At 41.8% G+C, this 21,351-nt stretch overlaps 1 protein-coding gene across 1 annotated transcript in view; it reads left to right on the forward strand.

Moving 5' to 3' along the window:
- The first annotated feature begins 970 nt into the window (after positions 1-970).
- Positions 971-21,351, forward strand: part of RAD21 (RAD21 cohesin complex component) — a 31,735-nt gene continuing 11,354 nt past the window's right edge. Inside the window, exons 1-4 of the mRNA XM_075549342.1 lie at positions 971-1,152; positions 10,219-10,396; positions 18,166-18,295; positions 19,538-19,637. Coding sequence (XP_075405457.1) covers positions 10,253-10,396; positions 18,166-18,295; positions 19,538-19,637 — 374 coding nt within the window. The 5' untranslated portion in view covers positions 971-1,152; positions 10,219-10,252. The remainder of the gene's footprint in view (positions 1,153-10,218; positions 10,397-18,165; positions 18,296-19,537; positions 19,638-21,351) is intronic.

Consider the following 21,351-nt stretch of genomic DNA (forward strand, 5'->3'; position numbering starts at 1 on the left):
CACACAGGGTTGCCACTTTGTAAAACACTGGACAACAACCAACCAACAACATCCGCATTTAGTCACAGGGCTTTTGCAAAGGACAAAGTATGGGTCCCCAAAACTGTTGTCAACACTGATCCAGCTCCCTTGTGTTAACATACCAACCTTTACATCCCAGCTCCAAAATCAGTTCCAGAGGGACTTACTCCATTCTCTGTTGATCTGCATACGCTTCTCCATGCTCAAGTCTCCCTCCCTACCTGGCACAAGCAAGTAATCAAAAGCCAAAATAACTGCCATTGCAGCGATTCTACTCATAGCGCCCCTATAGGAAAGGGTAGAACTGCCCTGTGGGATTTCGAAGCTGTAAATCTTTCATGGAAGTAGAAAGCCTTCCTTTTCTCCTAAAAACCTGAAGGTGCTTTCAAATTGCTGATCTTGGGGTTAGCAACAGAGCAGGCAGCGCCACCAGGGCTCAGTACTTGTAAAAAATGTTAAGCAGCTTCCTTATCATAGGGCAGGTACTGTTTTCGCTGTTTCGTCCTCATACTAAGAGCCTAACTAGCCAATTGTGAAGAAATTCTATAGACATTGGTGGTCTTAACGCACGCGCAATACACGCCAGTGAAGTAGCTATTTGGGTTTTGAGGTGTTCTTGGATATCTTAGCCAGGAGAGACCTTTAATCGTACAGTTTTGGGTGCATCTGAGAGCAAAAAAAAAAAACATTCTAGTGATCTTGTAGTAACGAAGCGAAAGCATACATCTTAAAAGCAATTTCATGGCAAATGCATCACCTTTGCGCTTGCTCAATTTAGGGCTTTCCACGCCCCCCAAGCAGAGGGCGGAGTTCCATGAAAAGGAAGTGGTTACTGCGCCTGCGCCGCGCCTTGCGGCGCTCGAACGCACTGCGCAGGCGCACAGGTACAATTTTTGACCGTAAACATCCTGTCGATTTGAACCGAGGGTTTGGGCGGCCGGAAGAGCCGCGGCGTAACGGCAGCCATCTTGTTTGTTTGAGTGAATTGGAAAGGAGGCGGCGGCTGCGGCGGCGGCGGGAGCTGCTCCGAAGCTACACGGCACCAGGGCTCCCCCTTTCCCCGCCCCCTCCCCCGACCCTTTTCCCCTCCCCGGGCCGACCCTCCTGGCCCGACTCCCGGCGGAGAGCGAGGTAAGGAACTCCGCAGACCCCGTCTTTCCCCCGGGCTCCCTCCCCCCCACCCCTTCCGCGCCGTCGGGGCGCCGGACCCCGGGGCCGGCCGGTTGGGCGGGGGAGCGGGCCTGCGGCACCCGGCGCCCGGGCCGCGCTGCCACCGTCAAGCCCCTGCCGGGCTGGCGCCGCCCGCCCGGACCTCCGTCCCGGGCCCGCCCGCGACCCGCGTAGGCCGGGGCCGCCTCGCCGCTCGCCCGGGAACGAACGGTCCTGCTCCGTCCCGGAACCGGCCGAAGTCGTCACCCCTGCCGGGCCGCCGTCTCGCCGCCAAGGCGGGGGAACCCTGAGCCGGGCGGGAGGCGAGGTTTGAACGGTCCCTCTCTGGGGACCGGGCCGCCTACTTGTTGGTGAAAATGGCTGTCCGTGAAGGCGCGGGATTCCGGGCGGGCGGCGGGCGCCGGTCCCCGCGCTGCCCCCTCGGCGCCTGCCCGGGACCGCCGCCTTTAAGGGACAGTTTTACGTCGGGAGCGTTAAATTCTGGACGGTCCAACAGAATGGACGCGCGGACAAGGGGGCTTCTGATTCTTGGGGAATTAGCACAGTTGGTTTTCCCCGTAATTTTCCTGGTGGCTTTTGAAAAAGGGGTTGTGTCTGTTGGGGGGCGGGGGGTCCCCTGGCAATTGCTTGGTGTTCTTTTCCTAGGAAGGATCGATTGGGGGAGCGCTGTCTGGCTGCGCACCCCAACTTGGCGGCCTCCCTCGAGTTTGGAAGAAGGAAGCGCTGGGGGGCTTGGGTTTGGTCACCTTAGCAGTGACTTGTGCGTCGTTTCTGAGGCTTTGGGGTGAAGGCTTGTGTTTCCAGGCAAAAGTCAAATGTTCGCTCCTATCTCTCGCTTTACTGTTTGGAACGGGCATGGCGGGGGTGGTGGCGGCGCGTTTTCTCAAAATGAATGTGAATGCCGTGTTAGTCTGCAGGGGTTTTGGAAACTGGCTAGAGACGCTGTCCATTAAATTGTAGTCGTTTAATATCTTCCTTTAATGCTGAGAGTAAGTAACTATTCTTAAAGGTTAGGACACAAGCTGTCCAACGATTAAAATCCTGAATACTTTGTAGCTAGTTGATGTGACAGCCACCATGTGTTTTTTATAGTAAGTTACCTTTCGAGAATAACCCGTGTCTCTGTGTCTTTGTAAAAGCAACATAGGATAGTATAATTTAAGGCCTAGAACAGCAGATACTCAGTTGAGATTTTTCTGGCTTGACAGAAGTTTTCACAGCTTGATATACATAAAGAGAAATTTCCTGATTTTTGAGAATTGGTTTTCTCTTTCTTAAAGGTTGCCAGGGCAGAATTATTAGGCATTTTTGTTTTTATCCTGGCACCGGTAGGCTTTGAAAAGTTCGTGGAAAAATTCCCAGCTCTTACAATTCCACCTTTCCACCAACTTTTTCTTAGCCCTTTTAATTGATTTTACTGCTTCCATCTGCAATGTGCCACTTTTTCATGGTTTTTTTTTAAAGCCTCCAAACCTTGTTGTGAATGCTGTCCCCATTTTATCAATAACAAAAACTAATGTGTAAAGTAGCATTCACTGTTTTAGGGGTGTAAAAATTCAATTATAATTTACAGAAACCCCTTTGTTAAATCTTAACCAGGGTAAGGATAAAAGCAAATACCAGGAGGAGGACCAGCAGCCTGAGGCCATACTAAATGATAAAGCATGGAGAAGAATGGAAATTGTTACAATCTTGATTGGCCCCAAGTGAGACTTCAGAGACAGAAAGGAGACTTTGATTGGGACACACCTACATTGTTGCAGAATAGAGACTGAAATTGGTTAAGGACCCTCTGGGCTACCCTGGCCTGGGCATGACTCTTGAACGTAACCCTAAGTAACCCAATTTCCATAGATGCCTGCCTGCTTTAAAATTATGCCTGAGGGCAAAATTTTTACTGAAAAAAGACCAAAATCTGTGGAGACTCAAAAAAAAAATCTATGGAGATTTAGGGTTTCCCATGTAAATTGTAATACCATAAACCTAGGACTTTACACAAATTTAGGCCTCAGAATTTAAATTACTACAGTCCTTACAAAACAAGTAGAAGGAATCTATTAAAACCTAGGACTGTGGGATTGAAAAACCCCTTAGTCAGAAAATAAGAACCCAAAGGCAGAGGGGAACACCTTTGTGCAGGCAAGGGGTCTCCCCAAAAGAAAGTCCAGTTTTGCCTGAGTTCGGTATTGGTGCTTTCCAAAGTTTGTAAATTATGAAACGTGTCGATCTTTTATAGCTAGGAAAGCTAAACTACTTAGATGACGTCGCTTAACTTGCTAGTTATGGGAAAACAATTGTGTCTTGATTCAATTTTGTAGACTTGACTTTGAATAGGTACGTAGACCCCCATTACAAAAAGAGCACTTCCAAAGACCTGCTCTTGAAGAACTGTGCAGAGGTAACGAGTGTCAGCGTATGTTGCAAGTACTGTAAATCTTAAAAAGTGCCCCTCTGCTTTTTTTACTTTTAATAACTCCGGTTGCTCTGAATGTTTAAGAGTTTCCATAGATAGTGCAAACTTTCTTGTATTTTGTTGGGTGGATGTAACCATTCGTGGAAAACCGCTTATTTAAAATCAGTAGGTTATATTATTAAAAGTCATGCTGGAAAACTTACTGCTGCTGTTAGAAGTGTGGATTCTGGATTTACGTGCCACTTGCCTTAAATACTTGGAGCCTTATCCACTCCTTTCCTCAGTTGCATCATCTGTAAAATGGGACAGTATTTACTTCTGTAACCAGACACTTGCCATCAGTCAGTTCTGATTCATAACAACCCTTGTGAGTTTGCGAGACTGTAACTGTTTATTGTTAAGGGAATAGAACGCCCAGGCTTACTCTGTTGGAGCTGCTGCTGGTTTCAGACTTGGAAAGCTCAACACGTAACCGTTAACTACACTACCATGGCTCCACTTTCTGTAACATAAACACTTAGTGCTTAGTATTTTCTTTGCCATGAGTATTGAACATTTCCACATACATTGTCCTAGCAGTCACTAAATTCCCTTCAAAGGCTCTGTGCCAATTTCAATAACCACCGTTCTGCTTTGCTTTCTGTTAGGGATTTTAGGGATTCAGTTGTGTGCCTGCCCAAAATATGTGTTCGGATTCTAAACCTTATGCCTGTGGGTGAAATAATCCCTTTTGGGAGGAATGGGTTTCTTTGTTATGTTAATGAAGACATACTGGTGTTTTAAATCTCACCATTTATGAGGTACAAAAAGAACAAATTAGATAGGCACAGATAGGAGTAGGCACAAATGGGGGGAAGTAGATGTGGTCAAGGAACTGTAAACAGTAGCTGCCCCACAAAGATTTTTCCCAGAATGCACTGAGCACCTTCCCCTAGTACCAGACCCCTCAGTTCTTGACTTTTAACCTTCGTGGCACCTAACAACAACCTCCTAAAGTGAGAGATCATCTTGAGGACTTAATTCCACCTGACCCCACCCATGAGTTTTCACTGGTCTCATGGCGAAGCTGTACAAGCAATGAAGATGATGCATGCCTTTGAGTGATGGTGTTAGCAAAGAACAAATCTCTGAAAAAGTACAGACCCTTAAAAGCAAGGACAGAGAGACTGCCCTGTGGCCTTTCTGAGCATGCTTTCAGGTGGAAATGGAGAAGGGACATTGTGCTTGATAAAGTGGCTGGTCAGCGAAACAGGAATACCATCAATGAGATGGATTGGCACAGTGGGTAGAACAATTGTGTGGCTGGTCCATTTCTGGGCAGTTTTTTCCTTCACTTATGCATACGGGTCCTGGGTCCTGGACCTGACTTGACAACATATAACAAACCAAGAAACTCTGTTTCTCTAGTCAAGTCAACCACTTAAGAAAGGTATTTCTTTCAAGATACTAAGACACTTTCTAACAGTTAGGTGAAATGTTAGTAATGACTGACTGACTTGTGTAAACAGTGAGCTTTCATTGGATTTTGGAATGGTCTAAAAGAAGAAAGCTTTTTTGGCATTCTAGGATATATGGGGATACCCCCCAAAAATTTTTTTGGAAATTTTTTTTTCCAAAGCTATGTATTTAATTTTTTTTTACTAAACTACCTTATCACCTTCAAAGTACTCTCCAGTACACTTAATACACTTGTCAAATCTGCAATTACATTCTTGGAATAGTTTGTTTGGATGGCTGACTGCGCCTCATCATTTTCTTCACCTCTTCTACATCATCAAATCACTGTCCTTTTGTGTCAGTCTGCATTTTCAGGAACAAAAAGAAGTTGCAAAGAGCAAGGTCGGGTGAGTACGGTGTGTGGGGCACAATAGGCATGCTGTTTTTTACCAAAAACTGGTGCACTGAGATGGCTGTGTAAGCAGGTGCTTCGCAGTGGTGGCAAAACCAGCCCCCCACCTTTTTTTGTAACATGTTATGCAATCTTTTCAGAACTTCTAAATAGAAAGCTTGATTAACAGTGACCTGGTGGGACAAACTCCAAATGTACTATCCCCCTCACATCAAAAAAACAAATGAGCATCGGTTTTCTTAGGGTACCCCCTCTGTATACTAAATTAGCAAATTTTTTGCCATCTCACGTAAGTTCAATAATAGCCTGCTGCTTTGGTAAAAGTAATTCTGAAATCAGGAAATTGCTACACTGTGCTCTGGTCCAAATGCGCAAGGGTTTCTACTAAGACCATTTATGAGGATTAGCAAAACATAGGGTCTTAAATCTGTAAAGGAACTAAGGATAATTTAGTTTAAAGGAGAACTAGGATTTTGCTTTTAGACAAACTAGCCCTATAACTCCTGAATTTTTAATTTCAGGAAAAAACTTTGTTTTTATGCTTTACTTTCATAGTTATATATATTAATATATACATTTAATTAAATGTTATGAAAATGTTGTGCTTGGCCTTATAGGGCTAATAGTGGGTCCCCACAACCCTTTTGTCTTCTTTCAGGTATTAGTAGGTTTCTTTTACTACTTGTTTTCCAGATTAACTTTAGCATCATTCTACTTTAGTTGTCCCCACCCTGGGCCAAGAAGGAACCTCATTAGGAATCTTTTCCCTCTGCATAGTTGGGATACTTGAGATGTGTTGCCCTGGAGCAGCAGAGCAGCAGCTGAAATGCTGACTCTGAACTGCCTGGCACCTGTTGTGAAGTCCCAGTACTTTGAATTCCTAAACCCCACCCCTCTTTTTTTTTTTTTGGTCATACATAATTTACTGTCTGATATTTTGCATGTCATACTTAGTATTTAATAATGGTCATGTGGCAGGTAGAGTTCTAGGGCCTAAATATTAAGAGCTTTGTTCTTACTTGGAGCTTGTCACGTGTGACAGATTTCTAAGAGCAGACTTGTTTCATATACATTGGGTGTCTGTAAGAATTCTCTAGATTCATCTACTAACTGAAAAGGTTTGCGGTTCAAACACAGGTTTGGCAGTATGCTTCTACACATTTTGAAAGCCTTGTGTGGTAGAGTTGTCATGTGTCAAAATCAAATGGACTGCGACTAACAACTACAGGGACAGCTTAAGTTTTGCGCTTTTCAGGTGAGAAATAGCAGCATTGGGTTGCAGTGTATTTTGATGGATGCAGTACTGCTGAGTGCGGGAGAGGGGACTCTTAGAATCCTATGTAACACTTCTACTCGGTGAATTCTCAGCCTAGTTCAGTATTCCTTAGTGCTTGCCTTCATCCAGATTTGGGAGAAATTCACATTAGGCAATCGATGGATGCGACTTTGCTTTTACTTTCCTTTGACAGTTTTATAATCCTATATTGAAGTTCGAAAGTTCTGTGTCGAGCAAGTGCTTTCGTGTATTTCTTCTGTGTCTGTAGTTTGTTGTTACATTTCACAACAGGATCTCTGATAGGATAAAAGTTTGTCATTTGAAGCTGGTCTGTCATTCAGGTTTCCCTTTCATGGATCACCCATTGGGTGAGTCATGTGCGACTTTGACCCAGCTGATCCTGAAGATCTCTCCAGCCACCCCCACCACCCAGATAAAAAGGGTAGAGTGAATCCGTTTGCATTTAGTAGTATATTTGAACTAGTAATGTTATCAAGTGGTAGGTTTAGGTTGAGGCCTCTTTGGTGTGTGGGGAGGTAGCTATTAACTTCAGTACTGTTTGTTGAAAAGACCTTTGAATTACTTTTGTACCATTGTCAGAAATTAAACGTGCGTCGGCTAAATTCTCTCAATCTTTTCAAAGTAAGCTTTGGTATGCTAGTTTTGTTTTGTTTTTCTGTGTGACCTTAATTTTATCCATGTCTATTTAAAAGATTTCATTCTAATTTGGTAGGACTTAAGTTTCCTTTTAAAACTAAATATACACTTATGCTACCCTAGCTGTCACACTGTTGAGCATTTGTCCCACAGAAGTGAACATGCATATTCTCTAGAAGTCTATAAAATAGTCTTCATAATAGCTTTCCTTGTAATTAAACAGTTGTGAGGTTGGTGCAAAACCAGGTAGATGGTGTTTTGTTCTGTTGTATATAAGGCACCTAGCAGCCTAAAGTCCTTCAATGAGTGAATGGTTAGACATAGGGTAGCGCATACCATTGAATGCTGTTAAACAATAAAAGGAACAAATTGACACATGATCAGTTTGGATGTATCCCAGGGTATTATGCTTAGTGCCAAAAGTACATAGTGTATAATTGCACTGGTAAGATATTCTGAGATGGCACAGGAAGAGCAGGGCTCAGGTGGGGGAAAGCCTTAAGGAGTGGGTGAGTCTAAAGAGATGGGGAAAGAGATCCATGTCCTGGAATAGTATCTTTTGATAGCAGTTACATGAGTCTACATAGGTGAAAAACCTATGGTAGAACCATATAGAAACTGTACCCCATGGGCTGCCAGAAGAACAAAGAATCTGTCTTGGAAGAAGTACAACCAGAGCATTCCTTAAAGGCAAGGATGGCAAGACTTTATCTGACATACGTTTGACATGCTGTCTGAAGCGACGAGTCCCTGGAGAAGGACCTCATGCTTGGTACTGTAGAGGGACATCCAAAAAGAGGACAGCCCTCAAGGAGATGGACACAGTGGCTGCAACAATAGGCTCAGGCATAGGAACAATTGTAAGGATGGTACAGGATCACCCAGTGTTTCATTCTGTTTTGCATAAGGTCACTATGGTTCAGAAATGGCTCATTGGCACCTAACAGCAACATTTGTACTTATTTGCTATGGTACCAAGAACAAATGAATGCAGGAAAAAAGAGACCCCTTACATGAAAATCTATAAATAATATCCATTACTTTAAAATAGAAGTTATCAGTATGTTCTTTAAATGATTTTAAAAGGGAAAAAAAATGTTTCCTAGAAATAGAGAGCTATATTCCAAATTGCAAAGGTTTTACTTTATCCCAATTCATTTAATGCCTTTATTTCATTCTCATTAATATCATATACATATTTTATTTTGGGGGGCTTGGGGGCATTGATAAAGCATTCTAAATTTCATATGGAATAAGAAATCTGTGGAGACTGGTATGGCTTCTTTTTAAAAAAAGAAGGCTGTATATGGGTGGAAAGGAATAGGAAAGAATGTGACATATTGTAAAATATGAAAATACCTTCCAAAGATTAAATAAACTTTAAAAAAAAAGAAATTGTACCAATGTCATGTTTCGGGGTTGTCATTTTAATTATGTATCGTGTTTCCTTTGGGACAAACTGAATGGCCACTATACTGGATATTGGTATATACCATTCTCATAACTTTCTGTAACTCTTCTTTTAAAGTAGATTCGTTTCGTGTGGTAACAGTGTAACCAGGCATCTCGTGTCTTACTGTAATCGTGGAAATTTTAGAAAAAGATAGAAATTCATTTGGTTAAAAAGCTGTTTTAATCTATGAAAAAGGGATTAATTTGTAGGATACCAGGAGGGGGAGGGGGGGTGTCGATAGAAAAGGGGTACCAGTCACAATGATCTACATATAACCCTCCCAGGAAGGTGGATATTAGAAAAGTGGGTGAAGGGGAACAGCGGCCGGTGTAAGACATGAAAAAAAAATTATAAATTATCAAGGGTTCATGAGGGGAGGGGACAAGGATGAGCTGATACCAAGGGCTCAAGTAGAAAGAAAATGTTTTGAAAATAATGATGGCAACCTATGTACAAATGTGCTTGACACAATGGGCATATGTATGGATTGTGATAAGAGCTGTAAGAGCTCCCAGTAAAATTATTTAAGAAAAAGGATATTAAATAAGAAATAATCAGTTTTCACTATTAATGTACTTTCTCCAAACTGGATTTTTCTGGTTGCCTTTTTTCTTATGTATTAGTAGGACATTGGCTTGTTGAAAGGAAAATGAAGTATAAATCACATACTATATCGCTGTCCTCAAGGAGCCCTGGTAACATGGTGGGGTGAGCATTGGGTTGCTAACCACAATATTAGCAGCAGCAGTTCAAACCCACTAATTACTGTGGACCAGAATAGGCTTTCTGGTTCCATAAAGGTTTGCAACTCAGAAACCCTAGGGAGCAGTTCTGCTTGGCCCTATTAGAGGGCCTCTTGGAGTTAGAATTGTGAAATGGTATGACGACCCATCTATTTTACTTTGCTTGGCTGATTGTGAACTGCTTAACAAATACTTGTTACATAGTGGCAATTATTGTACGAAACATTTAGCTGAGCATCTTAGTTTTGCGTGGGGTCCTAAAATGGATGCTTTCGTTAATATCTGCCTGAACGGCTTTTCTTGGACATTCTTTTTTTTTTGGCCTTGAAGGTATTTCACTTTTGTCAGGAAAGCAACCGGCTTCTGTAGCCAGTAATTGGATAGTAGTGGAATTAAACACTGAACTCGGTTTACTCTCAAAAGTTCTTCTGGTGACAATTTGACAAAAAAGCCTAGGACTTCTGGGTGAGATGGCACAGGAATAAGTGTCCGTACTTTCCTCTTCACCTCTTAGTAGTTTATGGTCCTCCAAATTGAAGCCATAGTGTTTTATTAATGCATATTATATTTTCACATGTCTCAAACATGTTTATTCTCAGACAGTACTTAGTTGCATTGACTTTTCTCTACCCACAGGTTTCCTCCGCCCATCTGATCATCCACTGGAACAATGTTTTACGCACATTTTGTCCTCAGTAAAAGAGGGCCTCTGGCCAAAATTTGGCTAGCGGCCCATTGGGATAAGAAGCTTACCAAAGCCCATGTGTTCGAGTGTAATTTAGAGAGCAGTGTGGAGAGTATCATCTCACCCAAGGTATGTGCCATGGTGATATTTTCATTCTTGCCAATTGTTCTACTGGCGTGGGAACTAGACCTCTGTAGCCAGGCCTTTTGGTGGAGGGATCTGTGTTAGTGCAGGCAGCTTGCTGCTTAGTGTTTATCTCACCAGGTATAAGTTGATAGGGTAGCAAATTGGTGTTCATTTACTTGTTTTAATGGTACATAAATGTGATCTGGCAACACACGAAGTAATTCTAATTGTACCTTTTCAGGGTGTTTGTGGTGTGGGAGGCGGGGAGTGTTTTCTCTTGAGTTAGAAATTTCAAAAATATTTAAAATACGGCCCTGTCAGTGTCAAATCAATCCAGGAAGATGAAGATCCGGCTTCTGGTGCTAAATTGTGTTGTGGAAATGAATTCCACTCCTCACATGAGGGTCCTCCTTCCCTGGTCAGTCTGGACTCTAGCTGCTTTACAGCCCCTCCTGTTACTTAGGTCCAATAATTCCTTGAAGTTACAAAGTGCCAAGGAAAGGCTGTCTGTAGGATGAAAGGTACAAACACAAGCTCCCAGGGGAAGTGCTTAAGTGAAGGTGCATCTGTAACTCTGCATGTCTGTCTCCCCCACCCCCACCCCCCATCCCCCAGGTGATCTCTCTTTGTCTGGTCAGCCCCATTGTATTGGCATCCTGGGTGGTCAGGCCCTGAAGAGCTCGGCAGAAGAAATGTATCTATACCACTTGCCCGGAGCTAAAGGATCCTGGTCCTGCTTTTTCTGGGAGATATCTTTTTCCCTCTTGTGGGATATTCCTACATACTGTGCCTATTCTAAGCCACAGTCTGCCCCTAGATATTACTGCTACATTGCTCACCCAGTGTTTTTTCCACTGGAATGGAAGCCCAGGAACTGGCCTTACTTTTCCTGCCTTGTTTACGGCTCTGCTCCAAGCAGATCTTTATTGTCATCCTCTGGAATGATTTGAAGTAGTGACTTCCAGACTTAAACTGCACAAAGGTATAAAGTAATACTGAGTTTGTTTTTAATACCAAAATAGGACTTTAAAACACATGGTCATAAATCCCATTTCACTGAAAAACAGATACTTTGGCTTCAAAAAATATGAAGAACTAATGTCAAAACAACAAAGAAAATGTAAATAAAATTGATACACTTTGTGTGTGTAAGCTTGCACATTTGGCATTCGCCCTCTCCCTCTGGAGGATGCCAGTTGGGGTGGTGCTGGCAGACTGCGATGTTTTTAGGTGAGTAGTTGTGCTTTGCTGAAAGAGTGAAGGGATCTTGGGAAAAAATAAGCCCAAAAAGATGGAAAATTAAAGTTCGTGCTTGAAATGAAAGTACATTATGAAGTTATTTGTGTATGGAATTTTGCTAGCTTGAGCGTTACAACTAATGGAATTGTTGATATTAAGAATATTTCTACTATTAGCTTTTTATCTTCCAAGAAATAATTCTCCATTTTATTTATTTCCCACATCACTTATTTCTGTGCCCTTCCTCCAAATTACTTCCCTCACTGTAATGTCTTCCATCTGCCATTGTCTTTTGAAGGCAATACTTAATTTGAAAACTTTGCTGCTAAAATGAGAACGTTACAGAAAGAAAAACTACCTTAATCCTACAACCTACCAAAACCATTCATTGTACTTTGGTTTGTCCTTGTTGTATATGCATATATTGTGCACTTGATTTTTCCTTTGCGTACGTACACAAAAACTGCATTGTGTTGTTGTGTAACAAAACTGCATTCAGAGAAAAAACACTGTTCACAGCTCTCATCTTTTTTAATGGTTGCATTGTACAGAGTGATTCTGTCTTATCCACAGAATTTAAATACAAAATTCTTAGAAAGAGACTTGACTGTACTGAGTGTTCGTAAATTCAGTACAAGATATACTAATGTGAATATACAGTACATACATACTGTGCTTTCTTTATAACATTTAAAAAGTTCTAATTTCCCAAGCACATTGGACTCAAGGATTTCATATAAGGAATTATGGACGTGTAATTTTTTGGTTTTGCTCCTGCAAAGATTTACAGTCCTGGAATTTTTTTTCTTTTAATCATTTTATTGGGGGCTCTTACAGCTGTTACAACATTCTGTACATCGATTGTATCAAGCATATTTGTACTTAATGTTGTCATCATTTCCAAAATGTTTCCTACTTGAACCTTTGGTATAAACTACTCTTCTTTCTCCTCTCTCCCGCATCCACCCACTCTGGTGAATTCTTGAACAATTATATATTTTGTATCTTTCACCCACGTGTCTTATTAGTTGTCCCTTTGGAGGGTGCTATATATCCAAGCTTATGATGGGTCCCCCCTCCCCTACATCATATCACTACTTCAATCACTGTGCCTGAGGATTTTATCTGTCCTGAATTCCATGTGTCGAGAGCTCTTATCTGTACCATTGTATGTTCTCTGGTCTAGCCAGATTTGTAAGGTAGAAGTGGGTCATGGAAGTGGGGGGAGGAAGCATTCAGGAACTAGAAGAATGATGTGTGTTTCCTTGGTGCTAAACTGCACCCTGGTTGAATCATCCCTTCGAACCCTTCTATGGGGGATTGCCCACTTGTCTACAGTGGGCTTTGGACTCCACTCCAAACACCCTCATTCGCATCAATATAATTGTTTGTTTGGGATCTTCTGGTACCTGATCCTGTCTACACCTCATGATCACATGGGCTGGTGTGCTTTTTCCATGTGGGCTTATTTGTTTCCCTACTAGGTGGCCCCTTGTTTAACTTCAAGCCTTTAAGACCCAGATGCTATCTCTTTGATGGTCTGGCACCATCTGTTCTCTTCACCACATTTACTTATGCACCCAATTTTATCCTTAGTGATCGTGTCAGGAAGGTACCAAAGAATGCCAGGTTATTAGAACAAAGTGTTCTTGTAGGGGAGGCCTTGAGTAGAAGTCCAAATTGCGTATTATCTTAATACTTAACATATAAATATATGTACATTGGCCTCTATCCCTTTCATTATAAGTTGGATATATTTTATATATACATGCCTATAGCTGTATCTCTATAAATAGCTTTTGCCTTCTATTTCTTTGCTCTTATCATTTTTTTTCTTTTGTTTTTGCTTGCTTTTCTTATGCTCTATTTCTCTATATATAAAATAGGCAGGACAATCAGTCAATCCCTAGGAGAAAACAACAGGACCAGCAGTTCAAGGGGGGGGCATGGGAGAGAAAGGGTTAGGGAGTGTCCATGGGAGCCAGTAGACAAAGGTATAAGGGAACAACAAGAGATCTAAAATTGGCGGTGAAGAGGGTGTATAATGCCTGGTGAGGTTTAATCAAGTGCAATGTATCCTAGAGGAATTACTGAGAGCGGAATGGAAGGTGGGTAAGTATGATAGAGGGACAGGAAGAAGGTGAAAGGAAATGGAGTCGTGGAAATCTTAAAACTCTTTCTGTCCTGTAGTTAGAATACCACTCAATGGGGATGGGTAGTGGTGGTAGTAATTCCTTAGTTTGGATGTACATGTGGGAGGAGGGGATGCTCCCTCTTTCCTTTACCTGTCTCCTCTCTAGTTTATATTTCCAACTCATTATTCAAGGCCTTAAATTTGAAGATGGAGGCTCACAAATGCAGTTGCTTATTTTATGGTTTATTATCTATTCACAATTCCCCCTCTGGAGAGCTTACACTAGCTTGCACTGCTGGGCAAATTATATAAAAACTTGATTTGTATAGGTGTTTACTGGCACATGAGTGGAAAGGGGAGAAAATGATTTCTTGAATTGATGCATGTAGCTAATCTTTAACATCCCTAAAAAAATATTGAGAGTGCTTTAGCTCAAAAGGATGACAAAATTTTTCACATTATATGCAAAATTGTATTCTGTTGGGGACACTACAGTAACGGACAGTGTGATCCCATGAAGAGTTACAGTCTTAGAAACCCACAGGGGCAGGGGCAATTCTGCCCTGCCCTCTAAGATCACTATGAGTTGGAATCTACTCGATGGCAGTGAGGTGCGTTTTTCAGTTCTGCATCATGACATAGGAAGGTGAGGAGAAAGGCATGGCAGCAAGCTCTGATGGCCACCGCCTCCCCAGGCTGAATGCCACAAGTCAGGCATCAGACATGCTTCTGCCTTCCAGCCTTAACTTTATTCTGACAATCATCATCCCTCACATACAACTCTCAGGTGATATTCACGATTAATGGGGCTTATTAGGAAAATCAACAGTTTAAAGTTCAGTTGAAAAATTGTTCAGTCAGGGCAACCAATAAGTGCCCAGAGTGCCTGCCTCCCTGTTATATACCTCAGTCAGAGGTGCTTAACTCCCCCACATTAAGTGCTCGGAGACATCCACTCCCCAAGCTAGCCTCCTGACCCAAAGCACTCACCTGTACTGGCTTTGTGGTCTGGGAAGTCACTGCTCTGTCTCAAGGGCTTCTCCTGATTCTACTTTTGCTCTCCCTCGGGTGTCAAAGCTGTCTCCTGGATCAAGAAGGTCCAGTGCACAAGGATCTCGGGCTCCGAAGGACACGTTCCACTCCTTGGCACTTTTCTCTTCCTGGTAGTGAAACTACCTTCCTGCTTCGGGGCTGGCTCATTTCATGCCCAGCAGGATGATAATCACAAATAACAAATCACTTGGACCTGAATCTAATAACCTGTGTAGGACCTGCCCCCACCTTCCTACCTAGAGCCATCAGGAAAAGGAAGGCGTAGTTGCAGAGGATAAAGAAGTCGTATTGAGTAATTCGCGGTTTCGTAAGTGTGTGAAATGAGGTGTATGGGATAAAATGAAAGACCATTCTAACCAGGTTGTGCTTGTATGTGTAAGAATTACATAATAGTTTTAAAAATACTCCAGCTTTTTTGTTTTGCTGCTGATTGTGTGAAAGAATGTAAAGACAGCTCCACAGAGTGGGTTTGTAGTGTTGGCTGGTGGTGTACCGTTCTTGTGAGGAAATACTGGCGCGTTTAAAACAACTGTTGGATAGGCTGCTCAGGTGCAACTGCCCACAGTTTCCCTCCCTCCCACCCCCTGTCCTCCCACTCTTCTCTGTCTTCTCCTCTTTCATACCTTGACTCTTAACATGAGGTAGGGCCAACTCCTGACCTAAGCTCTGTACCACACTAATCCAGAAAGAAGGCCTTTAGACAAACACTTTAAAAGTCACAATTCCTGACAAGGTGATTTTTGCTTTCCTTAAATGAAGGTGTAATCAGCATTAACTTTTTAAATTTCCACTAAAACTACTCCATAAACATAGATTCTGTTTTTCTACAAAAGCAGTGCTTTAATTGCAAATTATCAGATTTATCATCAGATAAACATTATAATTTCAAATATCTGAAGAACTAGCAATAAACATCATAGTAGCATGAATGGTAGATCTAGCTAGTCATTTCTAAATAGAATCATTCTTTAAAGTGTATTTGTAACCAAAAAATATTAATTTAAGTAGCGTTACTGTAAGAATGACTTGGGGACTGCACCCGACCTGTGCCTGCAAAAAGGGGAGGAAAAGACTCGGTGTGGTCATGAACCCAAAGGTGGTCTCTGTGAGCAGGAGTGAGACAGCCTCCTCTCCCCTCTTTTTCCTTGACTCTTTCTGGCACAAGCAGCTTTGCACCGCATCTTCCACTTCTCAGCTCATTTTGACAGTTCACTGCAGTGCCCGCACGAGAATCCCTAGACCATGATTCCAATTGTGGATGTTATTTGGGAAGTTCCCTGCTTTCTCTGCCACCAAGTTAATTCACACCCTACGATGAGAAATGCTCAGAACAGGGCTCTTTCCAGTTGGGGTAGCGTCTTGTCTTCTTAGCCATGCCTGCAAGCAGGACTCTGGTCCTTGACCTCTGCGCTACTGTGACGATGTTGTAAACTCCGACTGCTTATAACACCTTAGAAGCAACCCAAGCCCACCTGGAGGCGCTTTTTAGTTGTTGGGAGGTGCCCTGGATTGGGTTCCAACTCAGAGTGACATTGTACAGTAGGACAAAACACTGCTTGGCATGAGTGATTGAAAATCTCATGGCTGGGGTTAGGCACATATTAGTTTAAAATAGGTCTTTGTAGCAAAGTTGCCTGATTCGCTGCACCGTTTGCTTTCCTCACTCCTTCCTTGAGCATTGATTGTGGCTACAAACAAGATGAGATCCTTGATGACTTCTATCTTTTCTCCATTTCTGTATTAGTCAAGTCCTGCTGTCACTCCCTAATTGGTGCCTGAAAGCACCCCACTCCATAAGATAGTCTTCTGCCTAAAAGTTCCCAACTTTCCTCCATTGTTGCCTCAGGCTTGTACGCAGGCTCCGCTGCTGTACCTCTGCTGTCTTCTGGTGTCACAGGTTTCTGTTCCTGGCTGGAGGAGATTCAATTGGCAGGAGCCTGCCTGCCTCAGGGTCCACAGGAGGAGCTCCAGTCCTGATTCTTTATCCTTAATAGTAGTAAGATCTGCCCCTTATGTTGCCTAGCTGGCTCACTTACCCTGCAAGATTGCTGTCTGCGGTGGAGTTGGAAGTGTTTATACTCAAGAGTTGGCCCTGTTGACATTCACTCCTAACTGCATCATAGAACCTGGTCCAGCCCCGTCAAGAAAACCTTTTGGTGGGAGTTAAAAAGACCGTGGCTACAAGAACCATATCCAACAATTCATTAGAATAAATGTTTAATGAGTTTTGCTACCCTAGAATTAAGTATTTTGTGGCCTGATCTAAAAACAAGAGAAATTTGACAACTTATTGTCTCATTCTCTCAATAAATTTTCCTATTTTAGCCAGAGGAATTTTAAATGTTCAGGTTAGCTGAACGCTTACTTCATTCTTTTTCCCTATGACTACTTTACACTTCATACACTGGATTCGATTCCACATGAGCGATGGTCAGAATCAGCCTTTGGGTGGGGGGGCGGGGATCAGCTAAGGGCTTGTATTTCCAGGTTAAAAAAAGATGGTACTGCTATCCTTTTATCAATATAATTTTCGGGGAAATAATAGAAACTCACGGTAGGAGCTTAAGAATAAGGTATGTAACAGTCTTAACTCTGAGGTTGAAAACAGATCTAGGATTGAGTCAAAGAGCCCTGCTGGTTCCGTGGGCCAAGTGTTGGACTGCTACCCAGCTCCTCTGCAGGAGAAAGATGAAACAGCAGTCTGCTCTTGTGCAGACCACAGTCTCAGAATTCACATGGTGGCCTCTGGTGATTCCCCTCTATCCGTAATGGAGGTGTGGGGATTGATTGCAAAACAATACATTGGAGAGATGACTGTAGGAGACCAAAATGCTAAGTCTGGCTTGAGCAGTTAAAACCTTGTCAGTTGATCCCCCCACCCCCTATACACATTGGGCCTGATCTGGTTTTCACCATTTTCTGAGTGGTTTTTTCTTTGTTTTCCTTTATTGGGGGTTAGCTTTGATATATTTTGTCATTGGAGGTAACCCTCTTGAATTTTTGCTATATATGTTTTTCGGGGTGTGAAACCCAGGATTGCTGAACCTGTAGAGACAGCAAATGGAATATGGGTTCCCGGGGGGTACAGTGGGCGGGAAGGGGGTGGTCAAGGGGAGCTGCTATGGAGGAGTTCAAGGAAGAGTGCTTTCAAACTGATAATGGTAGCAGTTGTACAACACTGATGTGATTGAATTTGGATTAAAATGATTTTGTAAAAACAACGTAGGGGACATGAAAACTACCTATAAACTGCAAAAACAGCTAGGTTTTTGATGAAGTGCCATTTCCCCCTAACCTCTGAGATTGATTGTGTGGGTTAGATTTATAATAAATGTTTTGTTTCTAGGTGAAGATGGCGCTTCGAACATCAGGACATCTCCTACTGGGAGTAGTTCGAATCTATCACAGGAAAGCCAAATACCTCCTTGCAGACTGTAATGAGGCCTTCATCAAAATAAAGATGGCTTTTCGGCCAGGTATAGTTCGCCTTTTGTAAAAATCTGAGGGCGTAATGGTTCGAGGAAGAAACTCGCTTTGCATTCACTTGGTCTGCCTAAGGAATTATTCAACATCACCTTTTTTTCCTTTCATTTTTTTTTCCTCTGAAGTTGCCTTTAATGTATATAGAATTAAATCACTGGGGGCTAAAGTGTTGAAAGCTAATTGTTGTATGATCATAGCTCAGAATAGAAAAATCAAGATTTTAAGTATCTTTTTCTTTCTTTTAAGTATCTTTTTCATGAATAATTTAAGTGTGCTCTTTAAATCAAATTTACATTTAACTTAAATTACCAAGACTTTTCACTAAACGTTCTCTATGGATTCTTGTTTTATTTTAGGTACTGATTCTAAAATTGGACACTGGCCACACTAGACCTTTATCTGGGGAATTTATTTGTTTGTTTTTGAGCAATGGTGAGATGTTAATTCTAGTTAAGTAATCTATATGGGAGAGCTGTCCAATTAAGTAACATCTGCTGAGCCCTGGTAGCTTAGTAGTTATGAATTGGGCTGTGATCCACAAGGTGGACAGTTCAAAACCACTAGGCTTTCAACTCCCATAGTTACACTCACAGGGGCAATGCTACCCTGTCCTCTACGGTTGCAGTGAGTCAGCATGGACTTGCTGGCAGTGAATTTGGTGTTGGTTTACGGAAGGTATATCCTAGAGCAGCTTCCCTTTATTTTAACACATGGTCCGGTTTGAGACTTAGAAGTAAAATGTTTAGGCACTATGATGCTTATGCTACAGTATGTGAACGCTTTCTAACACGGGGGAGTGGAGGAACTATACATGCATCTTAAGTAACCTGTTTCTTGTCTTTTCCTTTTAAAGCCATATGTATTGAAATAGCTTGTTTAAGAAATGCAGGGGGGGGAATCAAGAATTATTAAAACCCCATAATATTACTCTTTAAAAGAATCAGTACCCCAATGCTAGGTTATTCCTTTGCTCTAATTCCTTTTCATAAATTCCATGCTTGCTTATTTAGTTAATGGCATGAGGATTTTATCAGCTTGATACATAATCATTAGTGCTTTGACTAGTTTGGGTTCAGTGTGTAGAACAGCGTTTAAGAACACAGCAGTTCTTGAGCTTCCATGTATTTTGCTTATGTTACCAACTCTTAGGAAATTATACCGACTTTTCCCTCCTTTTTAATATCAAAATAATGTGTGGTGTAACTACACCTTCAAGCTTAGCATTTGTCTTTCAGGTGTTGTTGATCTTCCTGAAGAAAACCGGGAAGCAGCATATAACGCCATTACCTTGCCTGAAGAATTTCACGACTTTGACCAGCCACTTCCTGATCTAGAGTATGTCTGTCTTGGATTGTTGGCTTGGTCTATAGAAAACTGTTGTCTTCTAAATGTTTACTTTTATTAGAATGTTTTGGCCATTGAGTTAAATATAGCTTAGATGTATGTGGTCTTATTTTGGTTCATTTATAAACATGAAATGGTAGAATCCAGAAAGTGTTTCTTTAAGAAAATCACGTAGAAAATGTCAACTTTCGCTCACCTAAGAAAAGAGACCTCTGACTGGCTTAGGCCAAAGCTTTTGTGCCAAACAGTTGTCCCGCTCTATGCTTTATATTGTGATAACGACACTCTTGAGGTGTTGTTGCATGGCCCCGTTACTGTAGAAGAAGGCTTAGGCAATGCTGTGCTGTGTATGAACTTAGTGATACACTAAAGGCTGGTGAGCTTGGTTGTGTTACAATCAGAGCCTTGTTTGTTTGTTTGTTTGTTAATAAATCTTAGCTTTCTATAACGAGCAAGAAAGGGTCATTGTTGAAATGCATATATTTGCGAGGCGAACATTTTATAGGGAAATCTTCCAGCAAAGAGCACTGTGGCATGCCGTTAACCTCTGAAGTCTGTGAAACCCAGCGTTTAACACGATGAAGGGGAGTGTGTGACTTTCCACATAATTGACAACCAAGAAACCTGACACACCGAGCTGTGATCTTGCTCATACCGTATTCTAGTTAAGACCAAATGCTCTGAGTTTGAAAATAATCTCTTGACTTTTAATTAGAGTAGATTCTTGGCCTAGTTTGATTTTGTGTGTTCATAATAAGCACTGTGAGTTAAAATTGACTCCTTGGGTCCCTACCACCACCACCTGTTTTTTTTGTTGGTTTTTTTTTGGTGGTGTTTTGATTGTACCCATCATTTGCTTACTATAATGATCAATGTATTTATTTCACTCATATTCCTCTAGTTCACCCAACTCCCACCAGGTTATTTTTACTTGAATATTATTTTATTCCATGTGTAAAAACTTCACTGTGTGTCAAATGTTTTAATATCACTATAATATTCCTTTAAATAAAAATGGTTGAGCATAATCAGTGATTGTTTAAAAGTACTCGGTGGCTAGCACAGAGTTTGGTTGGATGGGGGCATAAGTAAAGTCCACAGACTACATACTAGCCTTGCCTCTTCAATATTTTCTTTGTTTTCCCTGGCATTCGATGATTAAAGCTGGTCATTTGTTTTGAAGTGTGAAACTGCATTTGGCCAGTAGTATTCCAAATTAAGGAGTCCTTTGGTTCAGGTGTTGGGCTCCTAAACGCTAGGTCAGCAGTTCGAACCTGTCAGCCACTTGGTGCAAGAAAGAAGAGCCTAGCTGTGCCCATTAAAGATTTACTGTCTCCCAAACCTTAAGGAGCAACTCCGCTCTGTCCTGTAAAAATGGACTGTTAATTGGAATACGAAGCTCAGTGGTTTTTATTCCAGGTTAGCATTTAACATTATATAATTTTTACTTTAAGATCATTTTATTGGGGGCTCTTACGCCCCTTATAACAATCCATATCTCAATCATTTGTGCATATGTTGCCATCATCATTTTCTAAACGTATGCTTTCTATTTGAGCCTTTGGTATCAGCTCCTCTCCCCTCCCACCCTCGTGACCCCTTGGTAAATTATAAGTAGTTATTATTTTCATACCTTACACTGACTGCTATCTCCCTTCACCCATGCTTTTTATTTATTTATAAACTATGAAAGCTTGGTTTGTTA

Source organism: Tenrec ecaudatus, chromosome 5 (assembly GCF_050624435.1).
Source record: "Tenrec ecaudatus isolate mTenEca1 chromosome 5, mTenEca1.hap1, whole genome shotgun sequence".
In the NCBI taxonomy this organism is placed as follows: domain Eukaryota; kingdom Metazoa; phylum Chordata; class Mammalia; order Afrosoricida; family Tenrecidae; genus Tenrec; species Tenrec ecaudatus.